Source organism: Triticum urartu, chromosome 6A (genome assembly GCF_056163025.1).
Source record: "Triticum urartu cultivar PI428250 chromosome 6A, HENAU_Tu73, whole genome shotgun sequence".
NCBI lineage: Eukaryota > Viridiplantae > Streptophyta > Magnoliopsida > Poales > Poaceae > Triticum > Triticum urartu.
In genome coordinates this window covers 516,726,836-516,745,079 of record NC_141878.1, presented here as the reverse complement: position 1 = coordinate 516,745,079, position 18,244 = coordinate 516,726,836, and the positions used below count along the sequence as shown (strand labels likewise).

At 43.9% G+C, this 18,244-nt stretch overlaps 1 protein-coding gene across 1 annotated transcript; it reads left to right on the top strand.

The window, feature by feature from the left end:
* Nucleotides 1-3,760: 3,760 nt before the first annotated feature.
* On the top strand, nt 3,761-4,764 carry LOC147966023 (uncharacterized). Its single transcript, XM_087530696.1, is given in 4 exon segments — nt 3,761-4,182; nt 4,184-4,312; nt 4,405-4,598; nt 4,733-4,764. Coding segments are annotated over 4 exon segments (777 nt in total).
* Nucleotides 4,765-18,244: the final 13,480 nt, after the last annotated feature.

Sequence of the window (18,244 nt, the reverse complement as noted above, 5' to 3'; positions counted from 1 at the left end):
CTTGGCGGAGGCCTCCGCCTTATCGGCCTCCACCTTCTCCAGGCGGGCGGCCTCTTCCTCGTTGCGCTTCTCCTGCGCTTTCCGCTCCGTCGCCTCCCGGAGGTCAGCAGCGGGGTCAATCCGCCGAATGGTGGTGGACGTCTCCGCTGACCCCATGACGGAGGCAGCGGCAACCCTCTCAAGAGTGAGGGGAGCCCTGAAGCAAGGGAAGCAAGTAAAAGACTCAGACAAAGCCACAAATAAAGAATAAAGCGTGGAGACGGAATACTCACGTGGAGACCAGTGGCGGCTTCTTCACTTCCTTATGGAAGCGGATGGCCTTCGCAGCCGCCTCGTCCCGCCGGGTCGCCGCAGCCGAACCCTTGGGCTTCTTCCGCCGACTGCCGAAAAAGGTCGGCACGGCCCTAAGCTTCTTCCCGCCGCCTGGAGCACCCGGCGCGGCAGAAGAGCCTGTGCCAGGCTGGCTAGCTCCTAGCCGTTGGCGGGGAGCGACTTCTCCCTCGGCCTCGTCGTCAGGCCAGTCGGCAAAAGTGGCTGAAGGCCTGGAGCCGCCTGCTGCTCCTCCTCCTCCCTCCGCATCGTCTTCCAAAGCTGCCGCTCCTAGATCGGGGTCGTCGACGTCGCTCTTTGCCCGGTAGGCAAGGAACTCGCGGGCCGGCCCCGAGGTGCCGGCTGGTGGATGGAGGAGGGGATTCTGACCAAGGCCGACTGGCCAAGTCGCACAAAACAGACTCGGCAAGAAAGAAGACAATCCAAAGAAAGAAAAGGCAACTCACTACGGGCGGGGGGTTGGCGCGGGAGTACGGCTCCTTGACGAACCGCCAATCCTCTAGGAGCTTGCTGTCCGAGAGGTAGTTCACCATGTAGGCCACCTCCTCGTGAGGCATGTCCTTGGTGCACATCCGACTCGGGTCACGGTGCCCGCTCATTTGGCCTATCATGTGGGGGCGACCTTGGAGCGGGAGAACTCGGCGCGCCACGAAGGCGGCCAGCAGGTCTGGACCAGTCAAGCCCTCCGACTGCGTCAGCACTCGGAGTCGCGTGACGGCGCCGGTCCCGCAGGCGTCAGCGACTTGGCCCGGTACGACCAGTTGGGCAGTCTCCCAGCCGGCGGGCCGGCTTCGAAAGCCGGCAGGTTCACCCAGTCGCCCCTCGCGGAGACTCTCCTGACGTAGAAGTACGAGCGCTGCCACATCTTCACCAACTTTATCAGCGAGATGGCGGGGAAGGGGTTGTCGGCCCCCGACTTGGAGAAGAAGAGCTCCCCCGCATTGAGCCGGCACACCTGCAGCCTGGGTGCCGAGCTTGGAGAAGAAGAACTCCCCCCAGAGCTCGAGGGTGGGGAGGACTCCAAGGAAGCCTTCGCACAAGGCCACGAAGGCGGACAGCAGCACCACCGTGTTGGGCGTGAGGTGGTGCGGCTGGAGGCCGTAGAACTCCAGAAAAGAGCAGAAGAAGCTGCTCGCCGGCAGCCCCAACCCGCGCAGGCAGTGCGAGCGGAAGACGACCCGCTCGCCCTCCTGCGGCGCGGGGGAAATATCCCCCCTCGGCGCAAGACGCACCCGCACGTAATCTTCGCCGGGGAGCCGACGAGTCTTGCGGAGGAACTCGATGTGGTCATCGTGAACTTCAGAGCCGTCCTAGGTGCCGGAGTGCACCGGGGGAGGCGCGGCGGCAGAAGAAGAGCTCATCGCGAGCTGATTGCCGCGGCATTCATCGAAGCTTGGGCGCACGGCGGAGCGAAGAAGAAGAAGAAGGAGAAGAGCAAGGAGTAGTGAGAAGGAGGGGCGCGCGTGCTCTGCCGCGCCCCCCTCTTTCTCCTACTTATAGCCTCATGGGCTGCGAAGCCAAGGGGGCGGTCGTGGGATTTACTGCGCCCACGACCCCACGACCCCCACATTTCCACGAAAAAGTTACTGCGCGCAGTAACTCCACGGGAATCCCAACCATCCGCCTGGGCCACAGCGGATCCGCTCGGACGCAGAGGCGCGGTAGTGGCGGGCCCCGCCTACGGGCCTGTCTCATCACGCGTGTAGGCTGGCAGAATGGCCCGGCCACGTGTTATCACATGATAGGCCTGGAACGGGCGGCAGCCTGGAGGCTTAGCCAGCACGCTACTTTGATCCCGCCACAACGTTCGAAATATTGTGCAAGTCAGAGTTGGGCGAGTCCGACTCCTTCTAGCCGGCCTGGCAGAAGTCGGCCAAGAACCATGTGTCGAGCACCCGGAAAAGAGAAACTGTTGAGGCTTCTTGGCCGATCGGCCGCGGCGCCTCACCAGCTTCGGGGACTACTGTCGGAGTAATGGGCCACGGGTAGGCCAACCCGAGCCCCAGAACCTTTCAAGACATCAGGGCAGGCTGCGCCCCTCAAGACTCCAGGACGAAGAGCCACCTTCCGAGAAGTCGGCGGCAAGACGGCCGACTGCCCACTCGCGGCCGAGTCCCGGGGATGACTTCAGGGTAAGCCGACTCTTGACTGGCAACTTCCGGAGAAGCCGGCCTGGGGAGTCGGCCCACGACTCCAGCAAAACCCCATGTCCTCATCAAGAGGGACAGGACAGGGGAGTGGAGTGGCTACAGTGAAGACTGCTCCCACCCCTTTCCCGAGGCAGGCATGGCTATAGTACGCCGTACTCGCGGAGATCTCCGTGCGGCGTGGCACTGTTGCCATGCCAGCCCTGCCATCAGCACCGGTGGACCGAATCCTGCGCCCACGATGGCTTGTCTGTACGGCCTTAGGGCAGCGGGTCCCACCAGCCAGCGAGACCCTAGAAGACGGCAAGTGCGCCACTAGTCGGACTCGTTGGGAGTCGGCCCCCGGGAGTCGGCCAGCTCCCCCCCCCCCGGGCCCACGCGCCATTAACCAGATGTGATGGAGAGTGGCAATAGTGATTGCCCGCCAGGCGGCGGGGCTGTTGCCACAACTCCATGACGAAGCCTACATCATTAGAAGCACGGCTACAGTAATGAGCAGCCGGCAAGACCCGCCCGCGGTGGACGCGGCCTGTCGGCTCCGTACCTGGCCAGTCGACGGAGAAGACGGAGGCCAGAGGCACTGATGGCTGGGCCTGTGTCCAGCCGGATTACCATTGTACCCCTGGGGGGTAGGCCTATATAAACCCCCCAGGGCACCCATGCAAAGGGTTGGAATCCATTAGCCCTAGACCAGATCATATAGGAGGGAGAGAGCTAGCCTTGCCCTCTCCTACCTCTAGGAAACAGCTCAAGGAGCAATCGTGTAAACACTTTGCCATAGTGATCATGCGGAGACCCCGCAGAGCAGCAGTAGGGGTGTTATCTCCCCGGAGAGCCCTGAAGCTGGGTAAGATTCGCCAGCGTGCATGTCTACGCCTCATCCCGTTTCCAGGCACCGGCGACGTTCTACTCGCCCCCACCATGATAAGCCATCCTTTGGCATATGTCGCACCCAACCCCCGACAAACTCTCTTGAAGCTATAGTGGAAGAGAATGTTGAAGTTCATGGAGTTGAAGTTATATCTGTTTTTAGTGAAGATTACATAAATGGTGATCCTGGACTTCGCATTCCACTTGATAGATTTGCCCCCAACATTAGAGATGATGTTAGATTTTCTTATATACAAATGGGTGCAACTCGACCAACTAGTTGCACTTTCCCCCCAAATAAAGATGGAAGATGCTTCCGGCCACAATGGTATAAGGACTTTGATTGTTTGGAATATAGTGTAACAAAGCATAAGGCCTACTGCTTCTATTGTTATCTTTTTAAGCATGACCGAATGGATGATAAATTTGGGCATGATGTTTTCTCCAAATTGGGTTTTGACTGTTGGAAAAATGCGGTTGCAGCATTCCGTAAACATGTTGGTCGAACATGTAGCATCCACAATATTTCAAAAACAGCATGTGATGATTTTAAAAATCAAAGGGCAAGTGTGAAAAGTAAAGTTACAACTTACAGCAAAGGTTCACTAGTCAAGTATGAAACTCGTGTGGATACATCTTTGGGCATTGTAAGTTATCTAGCATTGCAAGGTGAACCGTTTCTTGGGCATGATGAATCCAGTACTTGTTTGAACAAGGGGAACTTTTTAGAGTTACTTGATTGGGTGAAAGAAAGAATTCCAGAAGTGAAGGTTGCATTTGATGAGCAATGCCCTAAGAATGCCAAAATGACTTCTGGAAAAATTCAAAAAATCCTCTTCTCATTGTGCACAAGCGGTCACCAAAGCAATCAAAGAAGAGATGGGTGATTGTCTTTTCTCTGTTCTTATTGAAGAGTGTCATGATATATCGGTGAAAGAACAAATGGCCGTGGTAATCAGGTACGTGTTTAAGTTTTTTAAATGTCTATGTGCTTTTTGATCATTTTGTTCCATGTAGAGTGGTCAACTAATTATATGACTTTTTGTAGGTATTTGAGCAAACAAGGAGAGACTATTGAACGCTTTTTAGCTATTAAGCATGTTCCGCACACAACATCTGCTTCTTTAAAGAAGGCATTGTTGGAGGCTTTTTCTAAAAATGGTCTAGTTGTTGCACGACTACGGGGGCAAGGGTATGACGGGGCATCTAATATGAGAGGAGAATCCAATGGCCTTCAGAAGTTAATTCGAGATGAGAACCCATATGCTTTCTATATCCATTGCTTTGCCCATCAACTGTTGTTGGTAGTTGTTGCAGTTTCGAGATGCTGCAAGGGTGTTGAGGATTTTTTTGAATATGTGACCATGATTGCTAATCTCAGTACTTCATCTTGCAAGAGGAAGGATAAATTGCTTGACAAGCAAAAAGAGGTTCTTTTGGATAAGACTAAGAGTGGTGAGATGCCGACGGGAAGAGGGAAAATCAAGAAACATCCTTGGTCAGACCTGGAGATACAAGATGGGGCTCTCATCACACAACCTTATCTCGCATTGAATCAATGTGGGATGCAGTCATAGAGGTTTTGGGCATTGTTGAGGATGATGTGCGTGTTCCATGTAGGGCTGGAGGTTTGGTTCATCAAATGGAGACTTTTAGCTTTGTGTTCATCCTGAAGATGATGCTAAAAATCCTTCGCATGACAAATGATTTGTCTCTTCTATTGCAAAACAAGGATCAAAATGTTGTTCGGGTATGTGATGGAACATGTTATATGTATCTAGTCTGCTTGATATGTTTTGTTCATGTAAACATACATGCATCTAAAATTGTAATTGTCTCATTTCAGGCAATGTCAACGGTTACGGATGTGAGAACACGTTTGATCAACTGGAGAAATAATGGTTGGGAGCCACTCTTGGAAGATGTCAAAGCCTTTTGCACCAAAAACGACATTCCCATACCAAATATGGATGACATCTTTACAAAGTGGGGGAAATCAAGAAAAGGTGGACGAAACAATGTCATGGCTGACCATTTTTCCCGTGTGGACACCTTCTATGCTGCCATAGACTCCATCACCATAGAGTTTGATCATCGTTTTAATGAGCTATCTTCAGAGCTGCTCCAGAACTTCTCTTGTCTTGACCCTAGAAACTCCTTTTCTAGGTTCAATGTGAATAAGCTTGCTAGACTCATAGAGATTTATCATGAGGATTTCTCAGATTATGAACGTGAACATATAGTTGATAACCTAGAGCTATTCATTATCCATATGAGAAGAATTGAAGACTTTAGAGCTTGTCATGATATTGCAAGTCTAGAAAAAAAGAAGGTTGAACTTGAAAGGCATGTCATGTTTCCTGCTGTTTATCGCCTCATTGAGTTGGCATTGCTACTACCGGTAGCGATGGCAACAGTTGAAAGAGCCTTCTCATCAATGAAAATCATCAAGACTGAGGTTGCACAGCAAGATGTGTGATGGCTGGCTAAATGACTTGATGGTGTGTTACATTGAGCGAGAGATCTTCAAAAGTATTGATCTCAATAAAATTAAGGAAGATTTTCAGAAGGAGGGTAGGGCACTGCCATTGCCTGGGTCTTCTACATGCCACTAAATGCTTCATTATTGGTATGTTTTAGGTTGTTTTTCTATTGAAACATGTCTACAATTTTGATGTATTTGGTTATTCGTTTGTAGTGTGCACTGTTAGTGTGTATTGACTCCTTTGATTTGCATAAAGAAAAATCTTAGTGAGACTTCGCCCCACCTTAATTTGTTTTCGTGGTCTGCCTCTGGTCCTAACCCTAAACTCCAACTCGGCCCTACCGATACTTTCTATCCGGAACCACTGAGTTCATCTTGACATAGCCACTGCCAGAAACCCTAACAGTTCGGTCACACCGATACAGATCTCGCTCCCACCAAGATGGCCTTGCCAATGCTCCGTGACTTGTTGCATTCACTTCGGTCTCACCGAGTTGTTGCGATCGGTCCCACCGAGCTGGCTTGACATATTATCTGTTGCCCGTTGCACTCACTTCAGTCCCACCGAGATGATGCAGTCAGTGCCATCGATATGAAGTTTGCCCTTAGCCCTAGCACATCCGTCCCACTAAGTTGTTCCAGTCGGTCCCACCGAGATTCCTAAGGTTCATATTTTTGAACAAATCTGTGTCACTGAGTTTCCTAATTGGTCCCATCGAGATGAGTCAAAAGTGTGTAACGGTTGAATTTTGTGTGGAGGCTATATATACCCCTCCACCCCTTCTACCTCATTGAGGAGAGCCATCAAAACTTGCCTACACTTCCACCATTCATTTTCTGAGAGAGAACCACCTACTCATGTGTTGAGATCAAGAGATTCCAGTCCAACCATTTGAACCCTGATTTCTAGCCTTCCCCAAGTTGATTTCCTTCAAATCCCTCTTCCGCCATAGCCAAACCTGTGAGAGAGAGTTGAGAGTTGGGGAGACTATCATTGGAAGCACAAAGAGCAAGGAGTTCATCATCCACACATCGTCTATTACCTTTTGGAGAGTGGTGTCTCCTAGATTGGTTAGGTGTCGCTTGGGAGCCTCCATCGTGATGTGGGGTTGAACCAAGAAGTTTGTGAGGGCAAGGAGATAGCCTACTTCGTGAAGATCTACCCAAGTGAGGCAAGTCCTTCATGATCGATGGCCATGGTGGGATAGACTAGGTTGCTTCTTCGTGGACCCTTTGTGGGTGGAGCCCTCTATGGACTCGCGCAACGATTACCCTTCGTGGTTTCAAGTCTCCATCAACATGGATGTATGATAGCACCACCTATCGGAACCACACCAAAAATCTTCATGTCTCCATTGCATTTTCTTTCTCCAAACCTTTTCCTTTACCTTCATATGCAATGTTTTACTTTCCACTGCTATACTCTTAGAATTGCATGTGTAGGTTTATTGCTTGACTTATCATAATTGCAATCTACCCACAACTAAAATTGGAAAAATGATAGATTTTTATTTGGTCAAGTAGTCTAATTACCCCCTCTGGACATACTTTCGATCCTACAAGTGGTATCAGAGCTTTGGTCTCCATTAGCCTTGATTTCCATAGCTTTGGTGATCATAGCCTTGGTTTCACAACCTAGGAGAGTATGGCGTCCAACAAGGGTAAATATAACCATAGAGGTTGTTACTTTGATGGTACAAACTTTGCTAGTTGCAAGCATAATATGAAAATGCATATTCTCGGTCATAACCACACCGTTTGGGTTGTTATGCGTGTTGGCTTGCAAGGTGAATTGTTTGAAGATGGTAGAGATATGGATCGTGAAGCGACCACGGAAGAATTTAATATGTTGCAATACAATTCTCAAGCTTGTGATATTTTATTCAATGGATTGTTCCCCGAGGAATTCAACAAAATCAGCTGCCTTGAGAATGCACATAAAATTTGCGATACTTTTGTTGATATGCACGAAGGTACCGAGTCCGTCGAGGAATCCATGTTGGATGTGCTTCAAAGTCGACTTGACAAGTTTAAGAAGAAGGATGGTGAAGGAGTCACCAAAATGTACTCATGGCTTTCTCTCATCACAAATGAGATTGCCGGCATAGGAAGTGAAGAGATGACCGACAAATTCATCATCAAGAAGATCCTTAGAGCCTTGGATGGAAAATATGATACTGTGTGCACATTGATCCAAATGATGCCCAATTGCAAAGATATCAAGCCCACGGAAGTTATTGGAAGAATTTTTGCCCATGAGATGTCACTCAAGGATAAGGAAGAGCTTCACAACAAGTCAAGTGGTGCTTACAAAGCTTCAAGTGATGCTCCTACAACATCAAGTGAAAAGCAAGTGTCCAATGAAGAATTGAGCTTATTGGTGAAGAATTACAACAAATTCTATAAGAGTAGAAGCGAAGAGAGAAGCTCCAAGTCAAGGTCCTACAGTGACAAAAGATCTTCTAGTCATGATCGTAATTGCTACAATTGTGGAAGACCCGAAAACTACTCAAATGAGTGTATGGCTCCCCACAAAAGAATAGAAGACTCACCAAAAAAGAGAAGTAGAAGAGATGAATCACCTCCAAGAGAGAGAAGGAGTAGAGATGATATCGTTATGAACGATTACCCTCTCGAAGAAGCAAGGATTCAGAAAGGAAGGACAAGTCATCAAAGAGCTACACTATACGACGACATCAAGCTCACGTTGGTGAATGGGTTTCCGGTTCCGACACTGACAACTACTCGGAGAGAAGCTATCACTCCGACTTCGACTATACTCAAGATGAAGGTGTTGCCGGTCTTGCACTAGTGTCATCCAACTGCCACGACATATTTGATTCACCAAATGAAGGAATTGGAAGATGCTTCATGGCTAAAGGCCCCAAGGTATCACACCTCGAGTATCTTGATTTTGATAGTGATGAAGATGATTTGCTAGGTGATGATGATTTACTTGTTGATAAAACTAGTGATGTGAACTATAATGAACTTGCTAGTAATCATGCTAATCAAGATGAAACAAATGACAATGATAAGAAGGAGATTGAGCGTATAACTAAATAATTAAACACTCTTAAGTTAGCTCATGAAACAACTCAAGAGGATCATAGAGAGCTCCTAAGGACTCATGAGAACCTACGCTTCGAGAAGCTAAATTTAGAGCAAGAGCATGAGTTTCTAAAATCTATCAATGATGATCTTCGAAAGGAGAGTTCCTCTTACATTGTCAAACATCTCCTTTTGTCTACCTATATGCCACAAGTAAAATCTAGCAACAAGAGCAAGAAAGATTCTTCTTCTAGTAGTAACAATAACCATGCTAAATCCAATATTGTTGCTTCTAGTGGTTCTCTTGATACCACTAATGATTCTCTTAGCCAAGTTACACTTGACCAAGAAAAAAGTTTATTAAAGGGAATTATGGAGAAAGGTGTTTATAAGAGCCTTGCCAGGAGTAAGCAATTTGAGAAAATTGTTCGCAAGCAAGGAAGGCACCGAAAGAATCAAGTTATTAGTTTTGATTGAAAGTTCAATGCCAATGGAGTTGAATTGGAAGAAGATCAATACCCCAGGACGAAGTTTGTTCCTCAAAAAGAGAAGTATGACTCCACTTCTTTTAAGGGAACACAAGCTCAAGATGATCTTCCACCACAAGACCACAAGCTAAAAGGCAAGGACAAGTGCTACCTCTTGAGAACTGCATTGGTTTTCCATTGAAGAGGAAAGGGTGATGCAGCAAAGTAGCGTAAGTATTTCCCTCCGTTTTTGAGAACCAAGGTATCAATCCAGTAGGAGGCCACACGCAAGTCCCTTGTACCTACACAAACAAATAAGAACCTCGGAACCAACGCGATAAAGGGGTTATCAATCCCTTCACGGTCACTTACGAGAGTGAGATCTGATAGAGATAATAATGATAAGAAAAATATTTTTGGTATTTTTATGATATAGATTGAAAGTAAACATTGCAAAATAAAATAGATTGGAAACTTATATGATGGAGAATAGACCCGGGGGCCATAGGTTTCACTAGTGGCCTCTCTCAATATAGCATAAGTATTACGGTGGGTGAACGAATTATTGTCGAGCAATTGATAGAAAAGCGAATAATTATGAGAATATCTAGGCATGATCATGTATATAGGCATCACGTCCATGACAAGTAGACCAACTCCTGCCTGCATCTACTACTATTACTCCAAAAATCGACCGCTATCCAGCATGCATCTAGAGTATTAAGTTCATAAGAACAGAGTAACGCCTTAGGTAAGATGACATGATGTAGAGGGATAAACTCAAGCAATATGACATAAACCCCAGCTTTTTATCCTCGATGGCAACAATACAATACGTGCCGTTTCCCTTTCTGTCATTGGGATCGAGCACCACAAGATGGAACCCAAAGCTAAGCACTTCTCCCATTGCAAGAAAGATCAATCTAGTAGGCCAAACTAAACTGATAATTCGAAGAGACTTGCAAAGATAACTAGTCATGCATAAAAGATTTCAGAGAAGAATCAAATATTGTTCATAGATAGACTTGATCATAAACCCAAAATTCATCGTATCTCGACAAACGCACCGCAAAAAGAGTTACATCGAATAGATCTCCAAGAAGATCGAGAAGAACTTTGTATTGAGATCCAAAGAGAGAGAAGAAGCCATCTAGCTACTAGCTATGGATCCGAAGGTCTGAAGTAAACTACTCACACATCATCGGAGGGGCCATGGAGTTGATGTAGAGGCCCTCCGTGATCAATGCCCCCTCCGTCAAAGCTCCGGAAAAGGCCCCAAGATGGGATCTCTTGGGTACAGAAGGTTGTGGCGGTGGAAATAGGGTTTCATGGTGCTCCTGGATGTTTTCGGGGTATGTGAACGTATATAGGAGGAAGAAGTAGGTCGGTTGAGCCACGAGGGGCCCACGAGGGGGGAGGGCGCACCCAGGGGGGTAGGGGCGCCCCCTGCCTCGTGGCCACCTCGTTGGTTGCTTGACATCCACTCTGAGTCCTCTGGATCACGTTTGTTCCAAAAATCATGCTCCCGGAGGTTTCATTCCGTTTGGACTCCGTTTGATATTCCTTTTCTGTGGAACACTCAAATAGGCAAAAAAACAGCAATTTGCACCAGGCCTTGGGTTAATAGGTTAGTCCCAAAAATAATATAAAAGTGTAAAATAAAGCCCATTAACATCCAAAACAGATAATATAATAGCATGGAACAATAAAAAATTATACATACGTTGGATACGTATCAGCATCCCCAAGGTTAATTCATGCTCGTCCTCGAGTAGGTAAATGATAAAAACAGAATTTTTGATGTGGAATGCTTTCTAGCATATTCTTCAATGTATTTTTCTCTATTGTGGCATGAATGTTCAGATCTAAAAGATTCAAGATAAAAGTTTATTGTCGACATAAAAATAGTAATACTCCAAGTATGCTAATCAAGCAATTATGTCTTATCAAAATACCATAGCCAAAGAAAACTTATCCCTACAAAGTCATATAGTTTGGCCATGCTTCATTTTCGACACACAAAATGCTCCCATCATGCACAACCCTGATGACAAGCCAAGCAATTGTTTCATACTTAGCCTTTTCAAACTCTTTCAACTTTTACGCAATATATGAGAACGAGCCATGGACATAGCACTATGGGTAGAATAGAATATGATGATTGAGGTTGTGTGAGAATACAAAAAGGGAGAAAGTCTCACATTCACGCGGCTAATCAATGGGCTATGGAGATGCCCACCGATTGATGTCAATGCAAGGAGTAGGGAGTGCCATGCAACGGATGCACTAGAGCTATAAATATATGAAAGCTCATAAAAGAAACTAAGTGGGTGTAAATCCAACTTGCTTGCTCACGAAGACCTAGGGCATTTGAGTAAGCCCATCATTGGAATATACAAGCCAAGTTCTATAATGAAAAACTCCCTCTAGTATATGAGAATGACAAAATAAGAGACTCTCTATCATGAAGATCATGGTGCTACTTTGAAGCACAAGTGTGGAAAAAGGATAGTAACATTTTCCCTTCTCTCTTTTTCTCTCATTTTTTTATATTTGGGCCTTCTTTTATCTCTCTTTTTTGGCCTCTTTTTTTTCGTCTGGAGTCTCATCCCGACTTGTGGGGGAATCATAGTCTCCATCATCCTTTCCTCACATGGGACAATGCTCTAATGATGATCATCACACTTTTATTTACTTACAACTCAAGAATTACAACTCGATACTTCGAACAAAATATGACTCTATGTGAATGCCTCCGGCGGTGTACCGGGATTGCGATGAATCAAGAGTGACATGTATGAAATATTAAGCATGGTGGCTTTGCCACAAATACGATGTCAACTACATGATCATGCAAAGCAATATGACAATGATGATGCGTGTCATAATAAATGGAACGGTGGAAAGTTGAATGGCAATATATCTCGAAATGGCTATGGAAATGCCATAATAGGTAGGTATGGTGGCTGTTTTGAGGAAGATATAAGGAGGCTTATGTGTGATAGAGTGTATCATATCACGGGGTTTGGGTGCACCGGCGAAGTTTGCACCAACTCTCAAGGTGAGAAAGGGCAATCACGGTACCAAAGAGGCTAGCAATTATGGAAGGGTGAGAGTGCGTATAATCCATGGACTCAACATTAGTGATAAAGAACTCACATACTTATTGCAAAAATCTACAATTCATCAAAACCAAGCACTACGCGCATGCTCCTATGGGGGATAGATTGGTAGGAAAAGACCATCGCTCGTCCCCGACCGCCACTCATAAGGGAAGCAATCAAAGAACACCCCATGCTTCAAATTTGTCACATAACGTTTACCATACGTGCATGCTACGGGACTTGCCAACTTCAACACAAGTATTCATCAATTTCACAATTACTCAACTAGCACACCTCTAATATTACCACCTTTATATCTCAAAACAATCTATCAAGCATCCAACTTCTCTTAGCATTTAAAATTTATAACCATAGTGAATTACCATGCTGTTCTAAAGGACTCTCAAAATGATATAAGTGAAGCATGAGAGATCAATTATTTCTATAAAATAAAACCACCGCCGTGCTCTAAAAGATATAAGCGAAGCACTAGAGCAAAAATTATCCAACTCAAAAGATATAAGTGAAGCACATAGAGTATTCTAATAAATTCCAATTCATGTGTGTCTCTCCCAAAAGGTGTGTACAGCAAGGATGAATGTGGTAAACTAAAAAGTAAAGACTCAAATCATACAAGACGCTCCAAGCAAAACACATATCATGTGGCGAATAAAAATATAGCTCCAAGTAAAGTTACCGATGGACGAAGACGAAAGAGAGGATGCCTTCCGGGGCATCCCCAAGATTAGGCTTTTGTATGTCCTTGAATTTCACCTTGGGGTTCCTTGGAAATCCCCAAGCTTAGGCTCTTGCCACTCCTTGTTCCATAATCCATCAAATCTTTACCCAAAACTTGGAAACTTCACAACACAAAACTTAAAAGAAAATCTTCGTGAGCTCCGTTAGTAAAAGAAAACAAACCACCACTTCAAGGTACTGTAATGAACTCATTATTTATTTATATTGGTGTTAAACATACTGTATTCCAACTTTCCTATGGTTCATAAACTCTATTACTAGCCATAGATTCATCAAAATAAGCAAACAACACACGAAAAACAGAATCTGTCAAAAACAGAACAGTCTGTAGTAATCTGTAGGTTTAGAATACTTATGGAATCCCAAAAATTCTAAAATAAATTTATGAACGTGAGGAATTTATATATTAATCATCTTCAAAAAGAATTAACTAAATATCACTCTCCAATAAAAAAATGGCAGCAAATCTCGTGAGCGCTAAAGTTTCTGTTTTTTACAGCAAGATCGCAAAGACTATCCCCAAGTCTTCCCGAAGGTTCTACTTGGCACAAACACTAATTAAAAGCATAAAACCACATCTAAACAGAGGCTAGATGAATTATTTATTACTAAACATAATCAAAAAGAAGAAACAAAAATAAAATTGGCTTGCCTCCCAACAAGCGCTATCGTTTAACGCCCCTAGCTAGGCATAAAAGCAAGGATAGATCTAGGTATTATCATCTTTGGTATGCAATCCATAAGTGGATCTCATAATAGATTCATAAGTTAATTTAATTTTATTTCTAGGAAAGTGTTCCATGCCCTTAATTAACGGAAATTGGAATCTAATATTCCCTTCCTTCATATCAATAATTGCACCAATCGTTCTAAGGAAAGGTCTACCAAGAATAATAGGACATGAAGGATTGCAATCTATATCAAGGACAATGAAATCTACGGGAACATAATTCCTATTTGCAACAATAAGAACATCATTAATTCTTCCCATAGCTTTCTTAATGGTGGAATCCGCAAGATGCAAGTTTAAAGAACAATCATCAAATTCACGGAAACCTAACAAATCACACAAAGTTTTAGGAATCGTGGAAACACTAGCACCCAAATCACATAAAGCAAAGCATTCATGATCTTTAATCTTAATTTTAATAGTAGGTTCCCACTCATCATGAAGTTTTCTAGGGATAGAAACTTCCAATTCAAGCTTTTCTTCATAAGATTGCATTAAAGCATCAACAATATGTTTAGTGAAAGCTTTATTTTGACTATAAGCATGCGGAGAATTTAGCACGGATTGCAACAAGGAAATACAATCTATTAAAGAAAAATTATCATAATTAAATTTCTTGAAATCCAAGATAGTGGGTTCATTGCTATTTAAAGTTTTGACCTCTCCAATCCCGATTTTATCAATTTTTGCATCAAGATCTAAAAACTTCGAATCATTGGGGCGCCTTCTAACTAAAGTTGACTCATCTCCAGTACCATCATTATCAAGATTCATATTGAAAAACAAAGATTTAATAGGGGAAGCGTCAATAACTTTTAGATCTTCATCTTTATTATCATGGAAACTAGAAGAACACGCTTTCACAAAGCAATCTTTTTTAGCACGCATCCTAGCGGTTCTTTCTTTGCACTCATCAATGGAAATTCTCATAGCTTTGAGAGAATCATTGATATCATGCTTAGGTGGAATAGATCTAACTTTCAAAGAATCAACATCAAGAGAAATTCTATCCACGTTCCTAGCCAACTCATCAATCTTAGACATTTTTTCTTCAATCAAAGCATTGAAACTCTTTTGCGAACTACTAAATTATTTAATATTAGATTCAAAATCAGAGGGCATATTATTATAATTTCCATAAGAATTGTTGTAGGAATTACCATAATTATTAGAGGAATTATTAGGAAATGGCCTAGGATTAAAATTACCTCTATATGCGTTATTACCAAAATTGTTCCTACCAACAAAATTCACATCCATAGATTAATTATTATTCTAAATCAAAGTAGACAAAGGCATATCATTAGGATCAGAAGAAACACTTTTATTAGCAAACAATTTCATAAGTGCATCCATCTTCCCACTCAAAACATTGATTTCTTCTGTAGCATGCACCTTTTTATTAGTAGATCTTTCAGTGTGCCATTGAGAATAATTAACCATAATATTATCTAGGAGTTTGGTAGCTTCTCCTAAAGTGATTTCCATAAAAGTGCCTCCCGCGGCTGAATCTAAAAGATTTCTAGAAGCAAAGTTCAATCCGGCATAAAAAATTGTATAATCATCCAAAGATTCAAACCATGTGTGGGGCAATTACGTATCATCAATTTCATCCTCTCCCAAGCTTGTGCAATATGTTCATGATCAAGTTGCTTAAAATTCATAATGCTGTTTCTAAGAGTGATGATCTTAGCGGGAGGAAAATACTTAGAGATAAAAGCATCTTTGCACTTATTCCATGAATCGATACTATTTTTAGGCAAAGACGAAAACCAAGTTTTAGCACGATCTCTAAGAGAAAACGTGAATAGCTTCAGTTTAACAATATCAGTATCCACATCTTTCTTCTTTTGCATATCACACAAATCAACAAAGTTGTTTAGATGGGAAGCGGCATATTCACTAGTAAGGCTGGAAAACGGATCTTTCATGACAAGATTCAGCAAGGCAACATTAATTTCACAAGATTCGGCATCGGTAAGTGGAGCAATCAGAGTGCTAATAAAATCATTATTATTGGTATTGGAAAAGTCACACAATTTAGTATTATCTTGAGCCATCGTGACGAGCAAGCAATCCAACACACAAGCAAACAAGGGACAAGCAAAAGAGGCAAACTAGAAAAGAGAAGGGGAACGACAAAAGAGGGCGAATAAAACGGCAAGGGTGAAGTGGGGGAGAAGAAAACGAGAGGCAAATGGCAATTAATATAATGCGAGGGATAAGAGTTTGTGATGGGTACTTGGTATGTCTTGACTTGTGTGTAGACTCCCCGGCAACGGCGCCAGAAATCCTTCTTGCTACCTCTTGAGCACTGCGTTGGTTTTCCCTTGAAGAGGAAAGGGTGATGCATCAAAGTAGCGTAAGTATTTCCCTCGGTTTTTGAGAACCAAGGTATCAATCCAGTAGGAGGCCACACGCAAGTCCCTCGTACCTACACAAACAAATAAGAACCTCGCAACCAACGTGATAAAGGGGTTGTCAATCCCTTCACGATCACTTACGAGAGTGATATCACATAGAGATAATAATGATAAGATAAATATTTTTGGTATTTTTATGATCTAGATTGAAAGTAAAGATTGCAAAATAAAATAGATGGGAAACTTATATGATGGAGAATAGACCCGGGGGCCATAGGTTTCACTAGTGGCTTCTCTCAAGATAGCATAAGTATTAGAGTGGGTGAATGAATTACTGTCAAGCAATTGATAGAAAAGTGAATAATTATGAGAATATCTAGGCATGATCATGGATATAGGCATCACGTCCGTGACAAGTAGACCGACTCCTGCCTGCATCTACTACTAGTACTCCACACATCGACCGCTATCCAGCATGCATCTAGAGTATTAAGTTCATAAGAACAGAGTAACGCCTTAGGTAAGATGACATGATGTAGAGGGATAAACTCAAGCAATATGATATAAACCCCATCTTTTTATCCTCGATGGAAACAATACAATACGTGCCATTTCCCTTTCTGTCATTGGGATCAAGCACCGCAAGATAGAACCCAAAGCTAAGCACTTTTCCCATTGCACGAAAGATCAATCTAGTAGGACAAACCAAACTGATAATTCAAAGAGACTTGCAAAGATAACCAATCATGCATAAAAGATTTCAAAGAAGAATCAAATATTGTTCATAGATAGACTTGATCATAAACCCACAATTCATCGGATCTCGACAAACACACCACAAAAAGAGTTACATCGAATAGATCTCCAAGAAGATCGAGGAGAAATTTGTATTGAGATCCAAAGAGAGGGAAGAAGCCATCTAGCCACTAGCTATGGACACGAACGTCTAAAGTAAACTACTCACACATCATCAGAGGGGCCATGGAGTTGATGTAGAGGCCCTCCGTGATCAATTCCCCCTCCTGCGGAGCTCCGGAAAAGGCCCCAAGATGGGATCTCTTGGGTATAGAAGGTTGTGGCGGTGGAAATAGGGTTTCATGGTGCTCCTGGATGTTTTTGGGGTATGCGAACATATATAGGAGGAAGAAGTAGGTTGGTTGAGCCACGAGGGACCCACGAGGGGGGAGGGCGCGCCCAGGGGGTAGGCGCGCCCCCTGCCTCGTGGCCACCTTGTTGATTGCTTGACGTCCACTCCAAGTCCTCTGGATCACGTTTGTTCCAAAAATCGTGCTCCTGAAGGTTTCATTCCATTTGGACTCCACTTGATATTCCTTTTCTGCGAAACACTAACATAGGAAAAAAACAGCAATTTTCACTGGGCCTTGGGTTAATAGGTTAGTCCCAAAAATAATATAAAAGTGTAAAATAAAGCCCATTAACATCCAAAACAGATAATATAATAGCATGGAACAATCAAAAATTATAGATACGTTGGAGATGTATCAACAAGCTTCAAGAAGAGATTGACTTGTCTGAAGAAGCTCCTAAGGCCATGGTCAAGTGGGTTCCCAAGACTACGTCAAGCTCTACTTCATCAAGTACAACTACAACTCCAAGGATTACCATCAAGTTGATGTGGGTCCCAAAGAAGAAGAACTAGAGTGTTCTTGGGGGTGACTCCGCCAACATACTTCACTCATATTCATTTTGGCAAGGACTTGTGCAATCAACTTTCATATCTTGGACTGGTTCATGGAGTCACAAACCCTCTTGTTGGTAAGAAAAGGGACAAGGTAACATAATGCTTTCATGGACATCATCATATGCACTATTCACTCTATGTCTATGGATATCCTTGTATGTTCCTTGTGGGACTAACCCATGTAGGTATTGAAAGTGCAACCCTCAAAAGGATTGCTCCAAGTGATCTACATCAAC